This window comes from Crocodylus porosus, unplaced genomic scaffold (genome assembly GCF_001723895.1).
Source record: "Crocodylus porosus isolate Cpor-Errol unplaced genomic scaffold, CroPor_comp1, whole genome shotgun sequence".
NCBI lineage: Eukaryota > Metazoa > Chordata > Crocodylia > Crocodylidae > Crocodylus > Crocodylus porosus.
The window spans coordinates 129460834-129473744 of record NW_017728906.1 but is presented as its reverse complement, the minus strand read 5'-3'; the positions used below and the strand labels follow the sequence as shown (position 1 = coordinate 129473744).

General features: G+C 51.2%; 2 protein-coding genes across 2 annotated transcripts in view; one reads left to right on the top strand and one right to left on the bottom strand.

Moving 5' to 3' along the window:
• Positions 1-3683, bottom strand: part of DIS3 (DIS3 homolog, exosome endoribonuclease and 3'-5' exoribonuclease) — a 24967-nt gene extending 21284 nt beyond the window's left edge. The window contains exons 1-2 of the mRNA XM_019529804.1: positions 3412-3683; positions 3164-3321 (exon numbers count right to left, since the gene is read on the bottom strand). Coding sequence (XP_019385349.1) covers positions 3164-3321; positions 3412-3639 — 386 coding nt within the window. The 5' untranslated portion in view covers positions 3640-3683. The remainder of the gene's footprint in view (positions 1-3163; positions 3322-3411) is intronic.
• A 44-nt stretch (positions 3684-3727) lies between these two features.
• PIBF1 (progesterone immunomodulatory binding factor 1) overlaps positions 3728-12911 on the top strand; it is a 182403-nt gene continuing 173219 nt past the window's right edge. The window contains exons 1-3 of the mRNA XM_019529805.1: positions 3728-3829; positions 4102-4400; positions 6443-6543. Coding sequence (XP_019385350.1) covers positions 4149-4400; positions 6443-6543 — 353 coding nt within the window. The 5' untranslated portion in view covers positions 3728-3829; positions 4102-4148. The remainder of the gene's footprint in view (positions 3830-4101; positions 4401-6442; positions 6544-12911) is intronic.

The window sequence follows — 12911 nt, the reverse complement described above, 5'->3', positions numbered from 1 at the left end:
CCACTGGGGGGTGAGGGCTTGCAGAAGGGAGAGATACAGCTCCGTATGAAAACACAAGTAGCACATTGATAGAATTACCAAGACCCTAGCCCTAATAAATGAGCACACCCCAAAGTAGCGGGCAAATCTGGTAACAGACTCCTCTGGGGGGAGCAGGCCCCTGGATCTGCATGTGGGATAACAGCATGCTGCCGCTGCCAACAAGTGATACTAGCTTTGCTTTGAACAGTTTGAGGTGTAGTTTCCCAGAAACCCCTGCATCTATCTCCTTGAAACCTGGCAGGCTTCGTGGCCTCGGAAGGGGCTACCATTCTTGCAACTTTCATCAGAATCAGGCAAGAAATGACAAAGTTATAGACAGTTTTGTGACTCTCCATTATAGTCTATGGCTGAAACACCATCAAAATTCCAAAACAGCTCCAAAACAGTTTTGGCCAAAACAAAACAGAACAGTGATTTGAAACACCAAAACAAATCACTGTCCCTCCGAACTGCTGAATCCGAAACAAAACGAAACAAAACAGACATTTAAAATATAAAAATGTATTTCCCCAGTTTTCAGCCTGCAGAATGGTAATAATACTTCCTCCCAAAAGAGAAAGTTTATCACAATGAAAGAGGCTGAGTTTTGAGAAAAGAACCACTGCCATTCTTGTGATCTGGTGCCTGATATATATATTTGATCACTGAATTTATGTGCTACACTTCTTAACAAAGAAATAATATTAATTATTATTCTCAGTTCATCGCTGCCTACAGGCTACCAGAATACAAAACAATCCATAGAGCATCCCATAATATTTACAGGCACATGCATTATTTTTTCTTAAAAACACAAGTAAGAGAGCATAAATAATTATGCTGAGTTGCAGCAAACAGTATTAAATATCCTCTAAATGGGATATAAAAACAACCCAAGGGATTCAACAGTTTGTGCTATTATTAAATTACCTAGCTTTGCAAAGAAATTAGCTTTTTTGGGCCTGAGCAGGAGCAGGAAGCTATTAAAATCCATGGGTCTAATTTCAGCAGGCTTTGGGCCTGGACCTCGGTAACTGAGAAAAACAACTCATTTACATTTTGTGCTACCTTTTATCCAGAAGGATAGCAAGATGCCTTACAAACCTCACATAATATTTATAAACATTTTAGTGAGGTGTAAAGTGAGTCTAATACTCATAGAAGCAAAATGTACTAATTATTTAGTACAGAGGTATAGCAAGCTCTTTTAGTGCCCAGGGCAAACTGAAGAGTGGGGAGTAGGTGGAGGAGTTAAGGGTCTCAGCAGCTGCGGAGAGAGAAGCCAACAAGGAGTGGGGCGGGGGCAGCTTTAAGGTTTTGGCAGTTTTCATGGAAGGTGCCACCCCAGTGAAGTTATTACATCTTGTCTACTCCTATGTAGGCCCTACCAAATGTCATGACAAGCAAAAAAATAAAAAAAAACCTCACAGAATCAAGATTCTGCACTTGACCAATATGCAAAGTGCTGACAATGGCTACAATATAAGCAACAGGCAAAAAAAATAGGACCAAGCACTATGTTATGCAGTTAAGTAAATTATCCAGTTAAGTGAATTACCCAGTTTGCATGTAAATAGATTATACTGAAAAACATTATACTACGCATGAAAGAAAAATAAAGAAACTGATTTTTAGTTCATGCTTCTAAAGCTTTAAAAAAAGTCAGATATTTTGTGTCATTTGTAATGGCAATGCAAAATATCAGTTTTGGGGCAGAGATGTAGGAGAAAAAGGTTCTGGTGGCATAACAAATGTGCACATTGATAAAGCAGAAAAACACCAGGTGAGGTTTCCATGCCATGGGTCCAGACTGAAGGGCCAATCAACTGCCAAAAAACACAAATTCAGGTAGCAAGTTAGAAAATAATAAAGCTGGAAGTTCCATGTTCAAAACCAATCTTTTCTGTTTGGAAAATATCATTCTGCAGAAACCTCATTTATCAAGGGACAAATGTATCTAAGAGACTCCAAAACCATTTGACTTTTAGCCTTATGCATCTTTTAAGCAGTTCTCACCTGATGAAACTACACCTGCCCTTTTAGTAATGCAGGGGTGCTTGATCTTTTGGCTCTGAAGCCAAATAAATACTGTGGAGCTGGTCCATGGGCCAGACTGGACCATGTGTTTCAGGTGCAGACCCACATTGCTCTTTATGCCTGGATCAGGCTCTGCGCAGCCTGGCTGGTCCCTGCATGCTAGGATCAGGTCCTGAGGGCCCACACACTGCAAATCAGGCCCCATGCATTTCAGCATGTCAAGACCAGGCCCTAGATAGGCTTGCCTTGACCCCCACAAGCTGGTATTGGGGCTCCAGGGATTGATCCTGGCACAGGGCCCATATGCTGGGATCAAGCCCCATACTGCCATCCACTCCAGTATGCCCATACCAGGTCCATCGTAGCCTCTGCTCGTCTCCCACAAGCAAATTAAGTAGGTCCCTAATTATATACAGGTATAGGTAGGGACAACTGGAACTCACATAGGAAATATGCTGCGCACTAGCTCCTTTAATCTTGCAGTTTACCCTACCTGCTAGGGCTGAGCCTCCTGTGCTGGCATCCTGACACAGTCTACTGCACTGTGCCCAATCCCTAGGGCCCTATGCACACAGACTGGGCCCCACACAGTCCTCACCCTTCCACCATACCCTGTGTGGCCTCGGTTTGGCCCCCAGGTGCTGGGATCAGTCCCCGAAACCCCATTAGGCCCTGCACAGATCAGTCTGGGCCCCATAATCCTGGGATATGGGCCCTGTGCCCCTCCAAGCCAGCAGCAGGGGCTGAAATCTGGCAGTCCCCTCCTCATCTCCACTGCCAAGTTTCCTGAGGTGCGAGAAGCCCTACCACCACCGCTGCCTGCTAGAGCTCCAGCACCTCTGCCCCAGCGCAGCTTTGCAGCCCCCCCCCAGGCAAGATTCTGTGTCATGTGAAAGCAATAATATATATCCATTTTGGGGCAGAGATGTGGGAGAAAGAGGTTCTGGCAGCACTGCAAACAAGAAAAAAACCCCACAGGGTGAGGTTTCCATGCAGGGCCCAGACTGAAGGACCCATCAACAGTCAAAGAACCCAATCCAGTGGCAAAAAACGATACCAACTGTTGCCTGCACAAGCGACACGGGACAGCGCGGGCCCGCCTCACCGGTGATGCTCGTTGGTGAAGGAGTAGAAGTGCTTGTCGGGGCTGGCCAGAAGGTCGCGCAGGCGCTTGTAGACCGGGGCGCTGCGGGCGCGCACCTCCTGCAGCACCGTCTGCAGCAGCACCACGTTGCGGATCGCCGCATCCTCCACGATGTCGATCTGCGGTGGTAGGGAAGACGGGGCGGGTCAGGACGCGTCACCTCACCGCGCCGCCCCGGGGAGGAAGAGCGGGGTTGGGGGGAGGAGTACCTGGTGCAGCAGGAGGTTGGTGTCGGGCACCAGGTAGTGCGGCGCGCTGCAGAGGCTGCTGGCGGCGCCAGGCTCGGGCTGCAGGCAGGCGGCGCCGGACGGCGGCGGCACGCACAGCGAGCAGGCGGCCGCGCCGCAAGCGATGTCGTCGCGCAGGTAGTGCTCGCGCACCACCTTGCGCACGGCCCCCGCGCGCGTGCGGTGCAGGAACGTCCGCGAGGTCAACATCTCACTCGCCAGGCCGAGCGACGGGGCCGCCAGCAACACCAACTTGGCCCACGCCACAACTCGTCCTAGAGCGCTCCGGAACCGGAAGGAAGCCCGCGGGCGCTCCCGGCATGCAGCGCGGATGAGGCGGGAGCGAGGCTGCGAGCAGTGTTGCCGTGGCGACAGTGGGCAACGCTGAGTCGTGGCGGAGGTGAGTGTGGGGGACAGGGCGGGTCTCTCTGCATCTGAGCGGCGCCAAGCCCCCTCCCTCACCTCCCGCTGGGGGATGGTCCCGAGTGACCCAATGGGGAGCGGGGCCCGGGATGAGTGTGAGGGTCAGCGCTAGCCGCACTGCGCTTGCGCAGCTGCAACCCCCATCTTTTGCCCTCCCAGGGACCGCCTCAGTGGGCCCAATGGGAGCCGAGGGGAGAGGTCCCCGCAGCGGGGGGGGCAGTGCTTTGACCTTGGCCTTTCCCTCCCCAGGCCCTGGTTGGCAGTTGAGCCACCCCCTGCCACGGGGGCGGAGGGCGATGTCGCGGCCGGGCACCAAGGAACCGCGGGTGATGAATGTGTCCAGTTCCCTGGAGTTGGAAGACATCAGCTTGGAGACCACAGTGCCCACGGATGACCTGTCCTCCTCGGAAGAGAGGGGCAGTGGTGGGAAGGTCACGAGGCAGCTGCTGGAGCGCAAGGAGCTGCTGCACCGTTTGCAGGTGCTGAAGATTGAGCTGTCGCAGAAAAACCTTATGCTGGACAACCTGAAGGTGGAGTACCTGACCAAGGTGAGTGCAGCCCCTTGCTTGCCACCACTGGTGCCCGGATAGTAGAGCAAAAAGAGCGTTGGATGTGATCGTCATTGTTGTGGCAAGGCTTGAGCAGCTTTTGGTTGCTGAACAGCTTTGGTTCTTGTAACGCAACGGTGATCAACTTCTGGCCTGTGGAGTGGTGGTATGCGGCTTGGGCTGTCCGCGGGTCAGAAACTTTGCTGACGGGGGAGCAGGGACAAGTAATCCTGCCACCTTCGCCTTCTGCCAAATTCCTAAGCCCTGCACAACCAAGTAGGGACCAGGCCATGCCCCTTTCTTCCCCCTGCACATCTGCATCGAGGCTAGGCTGTGCTGTGCCTCCTTAGCTCCTCCCCACCACATGGCTGGGTTGGGGCCCGTCTGTGTCTTCTTATTGCCTTCCCCCCTGCAGTTGGATTAGAGCCAGGCCGTGCCTCTTTGCTCCTATGCAGCTGCATTGAGGCAAAATTCAGCCCTGCCTCACTGCCCCACATACCAAATCAGGCCCACCAGCGGGATCCAGCCTGCAGACAGATTGAGCACCATCTGTCTGGCCTAAGGGGACAGAAAAGGTCTGGCACCACTGTTCTCACTGAAATCAGGATAGGTACAGCAGAAAAGGCATGGGTGTCAGTTCTGTCTTTCTGTGTGCTTCAGCCATTCATGGATTTCTACTACCAAAAGAAGAAGACATCTTCACTCATAAATTAATATTTTTAGTATTAGAAATTGTTAGAGGGTTGTGCTTATTTCAGCTCTCACAAGATCCCTGCAAGCTAAATGCTAAAATGTTATTTCTGTTATTAAAGAGTAAAGAAGATGGGGGAGCTGAAGTGAGGAGAATTAACTGCTGTATGATTAGTACAGCAATTAGCCAGTTAAGTGAATTGCCCAGTTTCCAGCCCCTTTGTAAGTGGACTATACTGGAGACTATAGTTAGAGAGGAGGTTAGGACTTGAGAATCCTGGGCTTTTTGTTTTGCATTTATTAAAGTTTGAGGTGGGGAAAAGATTCACCCTCCAAAGACTCTAACCTCTTCAGGTCAAGTAATTTATTATTAATCTCTCAGCACACCCTATGCTATATAGATTTATTGTTATAATGGGGGATAATCAGGCAATATATGGGAGAGGATTGAGAAATACTGACAGTGGAGTAGACTGGGGCTGTCAAACCAACTGCAACTGAGGGGTTAACATTTCACCTATATACTCCTGCCCAGATGCCACTTCACATCTTACAGTGGTAGCCAGGTTCTCTTCCTTCTCCAGTTTCTGGCTCCTGCCCCTGCTGCTGGCACAGTGAGAAGGAGGCCCGACTGCATGTGTTATGTGCAGGGTAGGGGAGGGAGCAGGATCATCTCAGCTAAAGAGGGAGGGGAGCCAAGTTGCCAGTGCTGTGTGGGGCAGGCAGGATGCCCATATCTGCACACCTGGGCAAGCGCTGGGAGTGCTGTGCATGCTAACCTGTGCTCAGCACATGTGGCTGGCAAGTGGAAGCTGGGTTGTACGCACAACAGTGGAGAGCTGAGCTGCACGCACAGCATCAGGGGCCTAGGGGAACAGCCCCCTAGCTCCCCAGTAGTTGAATTGGCCTGAAGTAGGCCACTGAGTGGTCTGAATTACAGCAAGCTGTAACCTGTCCTGCCTCCTGTTTCCTGGAAGTGCAAGATGGAAAAAGACAAAAGGTCTTACTCCGTTTGTGTGCATTCTTAATACTGCTACCTTCCTGGTGTTATTTGCACTTGTTTGTCAAGCTGAATTTAGGCTTGATCATGCAGTTTGATTTGAGAAGGCAAATGTCTCCCCCTGCACAGCTCCAGTTGTGGAATCTTGAAACATTTCTTTGTAGGTTCTTTGGGGCAGGGATGGTTTCTTGTTTTGTTGAGGTACTTAACAGATTCTTTGAATTCTCATGAAATGATCTTGATTCATTTAGGTCTGTATCATTTTTCCCTCTAAATCCTTTAAAGAAAATAGGACTATTTTTTTTCCTGTGAGGAAAATGACCTGTTTTTATATGTTTTTATCCATATTTAGATTGAAGAGCTAGAAGAGAAGCTGAATGATGCTATCCATCAGAAACAGCTGTTGTCTTTACGATTAGATAGCCAATTGGCATTGCAGCAAGAAGATGCCAGGTATGATGGAAAAATAAACAGATCTCAATGAGATGTACTACAGTGATATGCAACAAAGGGCCTGTTACCGGCTCCTTTGCCATGGCAACACCACACGCACAGCAGGGGCCTGAGAACCGGGGCTGCCATGGAGATGTTGGGCTGCATGCAGGTGGGGTAAGGCGCCGTGTGAGACTCATTCCATTCTACCAAGCACTGGGTACCTTTACAAAACCAGCTTCTCCCTGATGGCCTTGGGAAGTTGACTGCACGGGGCCTGCAGGCGCTGAAGCAGTGGCATGCTCTGGGGCTCCAAATGCACCTGGCACCTCTGTCCACATGCAAGTCTACCCTACCTGCCCAGGACTGCAGCGCAAGCTGCACAGGGAGTGGGGCTTTGGGTAGGAGCTGCGGGTGAGGGGTGACATGGGAATAAGCAGTCACCACCTTTCTCATTGAGGGTCAGAGCACGCAGGATGTGTGTGTGTGTGTTTAAATGCAAAACAAACAGAAAAAGGTTTATTTATGTCAGTAGTTTACAATCCCTTGCACTATTGCTAAATATTGGTTATCAGATCAGCATTGGCCGATATGGTTGGCTTCATAGTTTCATAGTACGGTTGGAAGGGACCTAAGCAGATCATCGAGTCCGACCCCCTGCCATGGCAGGAAAGAGTACTGCGGTCAAACGACCCCAGCAAGGTGATTGTCTAGCCTTGTCTTAAAGACCCGCAAGGTAAGAGCCAGTACCACTTTGCTTGGAAGTAGGTTCCGGATCCTAGCCGCCCTGACCGTGAAGTAGTGCCTCCTGATGTCTAATCTGAATTTACCCTCTGCCAGCTTGTGACCGCTATTTCTAGTCACTCCTGGTAGTGCTCAGGGGAATAGAGACTCCCCTAATGCCTGCTGGTCCCCTCTGACTAGTTTGTAACAGGCCACTAGAACCCCCTCAGCCTTCTCTTGTGGAGGCTGAACAGGTTCAGGGCCCGTAGCCTCTCCTCGTAAGGCCTGCTGCCCCCAATCATGCAAGTGGCCCTCCTCTGGACCCTCTCCATGTTGTCCACATTCCTCTTGAAGTGCGACACCCAGAACTGGATGCAGTACTCCAGCTGTGGCCTGACCAGTGCCGCATAGTGGTGGGGGGATCACCTCCTTGGACCTGCTTGAGATGCATCTGTGGATGCATGTTAAGGTGTGGTTTTCCTTCCTAACTGCATTCCCACACTGCCGGCCCATGTTCATCTTGGAGTCAATGATGACTCCAAGATCCTGTACTGATGAGAAGGGAGTTCCCCAGCTTGTAGGTATGGTGCTGGTTCTTCCTCCCCAGGTGCATCACCTTGCATTTGTCAGTGTTGAATCGCATCCTATTCTCATCTGTCCACCCCTGTAACCTGTCTACGTCTGATTGTAGCCTATTCCTTCCTTCCAGCGTGCCCACATCCCCCCACATCTTAGTGTCATCAGCAGATTTGAACAGGGTGCTTTTTACCCCTTCGTCCAAGTCACTGATGAAGATGTTGAACAGTGCGGGCCGGAGGACCAAGCCCTGTCGAACCCCACTGCCCACATCCCTCCAAGTCGAAAACGACCCATCCACTACCAACCTCTGGGTACCGCCCTCCAGCCACTTGGCAACCCATTTGACTGTGTAGGTGTCGACACCACAGTCCCCCAGTTTTTTAATGAGAACGGGGTGAGAGACAGTGTCGAAGGCCTTCCGGAAGTCCAGAAAGACTACGTCTACTGCTACCCCTGCATCTAAGGATTTAGTGACCTGGTCATAGAAGGCCACCAGGTTGGTGTGACAGGACCTTCCTCTAATGAACCCGTGTTCATTGCTGCTAAGCATAATCTCCCCTGCTGGCCCCTTGTGGACATGTGCCAGAATAATTCTCTCAAAAAGCTTACCCAGGATTGAGGTAAGACTAACTGGCCTATAGTTTCCTGGGTCCTCTTTCCTCCCTTTTTCAAAGATGGGAACCATATTGGCCCTCTTCCAGTCCTCTAGCACCACACCAGAGCACTACGAGTGCTCATAAAGCCATGCCAGGGGTCCCGCAATGACTTCAGCTAATTCCCTCAGCACTCTGGGGTGGAGATTGTCCGGACCAGCTGATTTAAATACATTCAGTCCCTCAAGAAGTTCCCTGACTAGATCCTCACTGACTCTTGGCCTAGATGCGCCTCCCCTGGGGCCTGAGGGGGACCCAGCAGGGGGCTGATCCAGTCCCTGCTCAGGAAAATGGAGGCAAAGAAGTCATTAAATATGTTAGCTTTGTCGTCTGGTGTGACAACCAAATTTCCTAGCGTGTCGTGCAAGAGCTCCACGTTACCGATACCTTCTTTTTACCCGCTATGTATTTAAAAAAGGACTTCTTGTTGTCCTTGATCTAGGTAGCTAGTCCCAGTTCCATCTCTGCCTTGGCCTTCCTGACTGCACCCCTGCATTCCCGAGCAACCACAGTATAGTCCTCCCTGGTGATGACCCCTCCCTTCCATTGGGTGTGCGCTTCCCTTTTAGCTAGGAGACATTCTCGGATGCTTCTGGTGAGTCATGGGGGCTTTTGCACCCTCCTGCTCCCTTTGATCTGTGTTGGGATTACCTCCCTTTGGGCTTGGAGGATCGTCTCCTTAAGGAGCGACCACTGTCCTTGGACACCTTGGCTCCCCTCCCCTCCGGGACCTCAGTGCCTCCCTGACTATTCTCCTTAACTCATTGACATCCACCCTCCTGAAATCTAGGGCTGCTGCCTTGCTGCAGGCCTTTTCCACCTTGCGCTGGATGGTGAAGTCCAGCAGGCGATGATCGCTGTCGTCCAGGTGGTCAAGCACCCGCAGCCCCCTCACCAGGTCATCACCCGTGGCCAGCACCAGGTCCAACAAGGCATCTCCCCTGGTGGGGCTGTGCACCTCCTGGGTTAGATGGAGGTCCTGCATTTTGGCTAGGAACCTATGTGAGCGGTCAGACCTGGCTGACTGCTCTTCCCAGCAGAAGTTCGGAATGTTCAGGTCACCCATGATGACCACATCCTTTGACCTAACTAACTCCGTGAGCTGACTTAAAATTTCTGATCTAGCTCTTCCCCTTGGTTGGGTGGTCTGTAGTAGCCCCCCAACGTTAAGTCTCTTTCCCCTTGGCTGCCTTGTATTCTAACCCAGAGCACTTCAGTGTGCCCCTTCTCTGACTCTGTGCTACTTGATGAGGATGTGTGTTCCTCCTTAATGTAGAGTGCCACACCCCCACCTTTCCTTCCTGTCCTGTCCCTCCTGCCTTTGATATTCACCACGTTTCACGCCCCACTATGTCTGGGTTGGTGTCGGCTAGCAGGAGGGTAAGTTCCTTCTGCTTGTTACGCATACTGCGAGCTTTTGTGTAGAGGATTTTGAGGCCTCCTGAGGCTGTGTGCACAGGCCCCCTATTCTCAGCATTGCCCTGGCCCCTGTAGCTTACCTGTGTATATGTTCCGTTCGTCAGTCTAGGGTGGGCTGTACTTGTGGGTGCTGCTTGGTTTAGCGGTTCAAGGCTTCCACCACCCTCATCTTCCCCTTCCCCTAATAAGCCTAGTTTAAAGCCCGTCAGACGAGATCTGCTAACCTAGAAGAGAACGCACACTTACCTTTAGGGAAAAGTTGGAGCCCATCCTGTCTCTCGTCGTGGTGTGCGGGTCATTTTCAAGGAAGCCAAAGCCTGCCTCAAGACACCATTCCTGAAGCCGCCAGTTGGTCTCTGTGACGCACATCTCATGCCGTCTTCCATGTCTGCTCACTGGTAGGACAGAAGAGAATACCACCCGTGCACCTATTTCCTTCAGCACGCCCCCCAGAGAGTGGTAGTCCGCCATCAGGTGATCAGGGCTTCTGGCCGCATTATTAGTACCCACATGGATTAGGACCATGGGGTAGTAATCGGTGGGCTGGATCATGGCCTGGATCATCCCCGTCACATCCTGAATCTTTGCTCCGGGCAGGCAGTAGATTTCGTGTGTCGCGGGGTCCTGGTGACAGATGGGGCCCTCTGTACCTCTCAGGATGGAGTCACATATGACAATCACTCAATGCTTCCTTCTTCAGAACTGCTTAGCTCTTTTGGCCTGTTTGGAGCGTGTGGAGTTGCCTCCTCTCCAGTTGTCTCCTCTCCTTCCTTCTCCTCCAGTGTTGCTAGGGCCTCGTACCTGTTCTCCAGCCAGACTGGAGGAACTCTGGTACTGCTGTGTTACAAGCAGCCCTGGTTAATCATCAGTTATTGTTATTGGTGCACCTCTACTGGAATTCATCTTGGAAGTGCACTGTGTGGCACTTTTTTTAATCTTGCAGTTTTCCCAAATGCACCCCCTTGCCTTTGCCACTTGCTCTTGATGGTGAGGAGGCAAAAACCAGTTTTAAATATGCTGCGGTTTTTGCCTCCCATCTTGTCAGCAGCAAGTAGCAGAGAGACCAGGTCCCCTCTTCCAGTTGTCAGCAGGAGGCAAAAACTGTGTTACATTTAAAACTATGGTTTTCACATCCCCTCCGATCAGGGATAGATGTCAGGGCCCCTCCGACAGTCAGCAGCGGGGGACAGCATGCGGGGGAAAGTGCAAAATTAAAGGAGCCACTGCTCAGTACACTTCTGGTAGTATGGGAAACAAGCAGGAGGAACTTACCCTCCTGCTAACAGACACCAACCTGGACATAATGGGGATCACTGAAACGTGGTGGGACTCAATGCATGACTAGGCGGTGAATGTCAAGAAAGGGACAGGATAGGAAGGAAAGGTGGGGCATGGCACTCTATATTAAGGAGGAATACACGTCCTCGTCAATTAGCAAAGAATCAGGAAGGGCAATCTGAAGTGCTTTGGGTTAGAATACAAGGCAGTCAAGGGGAAAGAGACTTAACGGTGGGGGGCTACTACAGACCACCCAACTAAGAGGAAAAGCTAGACCAGGAATTCTTAAGTCAGCTCACGGAGGTAGTTAGGTGAAAAGGGTGTGGTCTTTATGGGTGACCTGAACTTTCCAGATATCTGCTGGGAAAAGCAGTCAGCCAGGTGTGACCGCTCACGTAGGTTCCTAGCCAAAATGCAGAACTTCTATCTAACCCAGGAGGTGCACAGCCCCACCAGGGGAGACGCCTTTTTGGACCTGGTGCTGGCCACGGGAGATGATCTGGTGAGGGCGCTGTGGGTGCTCGACCACCTGGGGGACAGTGATAATCACCTGCTGGAATTCATGATCCAGCACAGGGTGGAAAAGGCCTACAGCAAGGCAGCAGCCCTAGATTTCAGGAGGGCAGACTTCATTGAGGTAAGGAGAATTGTCGGGGAAGCACTGAGGTCCCAGAGGGGAGGGGAACCAGGTGTCCAAGGAGAGTGGTCGCTCCTTAAGGAGATGATCCTCCAAGCCCAAAGGGAGGTAATCCCAACACGGATCAAAGGGAGCAGGAGGGCACATAAGCCCCCATGGCTCAACAAAAGCATCCGGGAATGTTTCTTAGCAAAAAGGGAGGCATACACCTAATGGAAGGGAGGGGTCATCACCAGGGAGGACTATACTGTGGTTGCTTGGGAATGCAGGGGTGCAGTCAGGAAGGCCAAGGCGGAGATGGAACTGGGACTAGCTTCCCGGATTAAGGACAACAAGAAGTCCTTTTTTAAATACATAGCGGGTAAAAAGAAGGTTCCGGGTAATGTGGGGCCCCTGCAGGACACGCTAGGAAATTTGGTCATCACACCAGACGACAAAGCCAACATGTTTAACGATTTCTTTGCCTCCATTTTCCTAAGCAGGGACCAGAACAGTCACCCCCCCACTGGGTCCCCCGCAGACCACAGGGAAGGCTCACCTAGGCCAAGGGTTAATGAGAAACTAGTTAGGGAACTTCTTGAGGGGCTGGGTGTATTCAAGCCGGTCCAGACAATCTCCACCCTAGAGTACTGAGGAAATTGGCTGAAGTCATTGCAGGACCCCTGGCACGGCTTTACAAGCACTCGTGGTGCTCTGGTGTGGTGCCAGAGGTCTGGAAGAGGGCCAATGTGGTTCCCATCTTTAAAAAGGGGAAGAAGGAGGACCTGGGAAACTATAGGCCAGTTAGCCTTACCTTGATCCTGGGCAAGCTTTTTGAAAAAATTGTTCCAGCGCATATCCACAAGGGGCCAGCAGGGGAGATTATGCTTAGGGGCAAAGAATATGGGTTCATTAGAGGCAGGCCCTGTCACACCAACCTGGTGGCCTTCTATGACCAGGTCACTAAATCCTTAGATGCAGGGGTAGCAGTGGACATAGTCTTTCTGGACTTTCGAAAGGCCTTCGACACTGTCTCTCACACCGTTCTCGTTAAAAAACTGGGGGACTGTGGTGTTGACACCTACACAGTCAAATGGGTCACCAGCTGGCTGGAGGGCCAC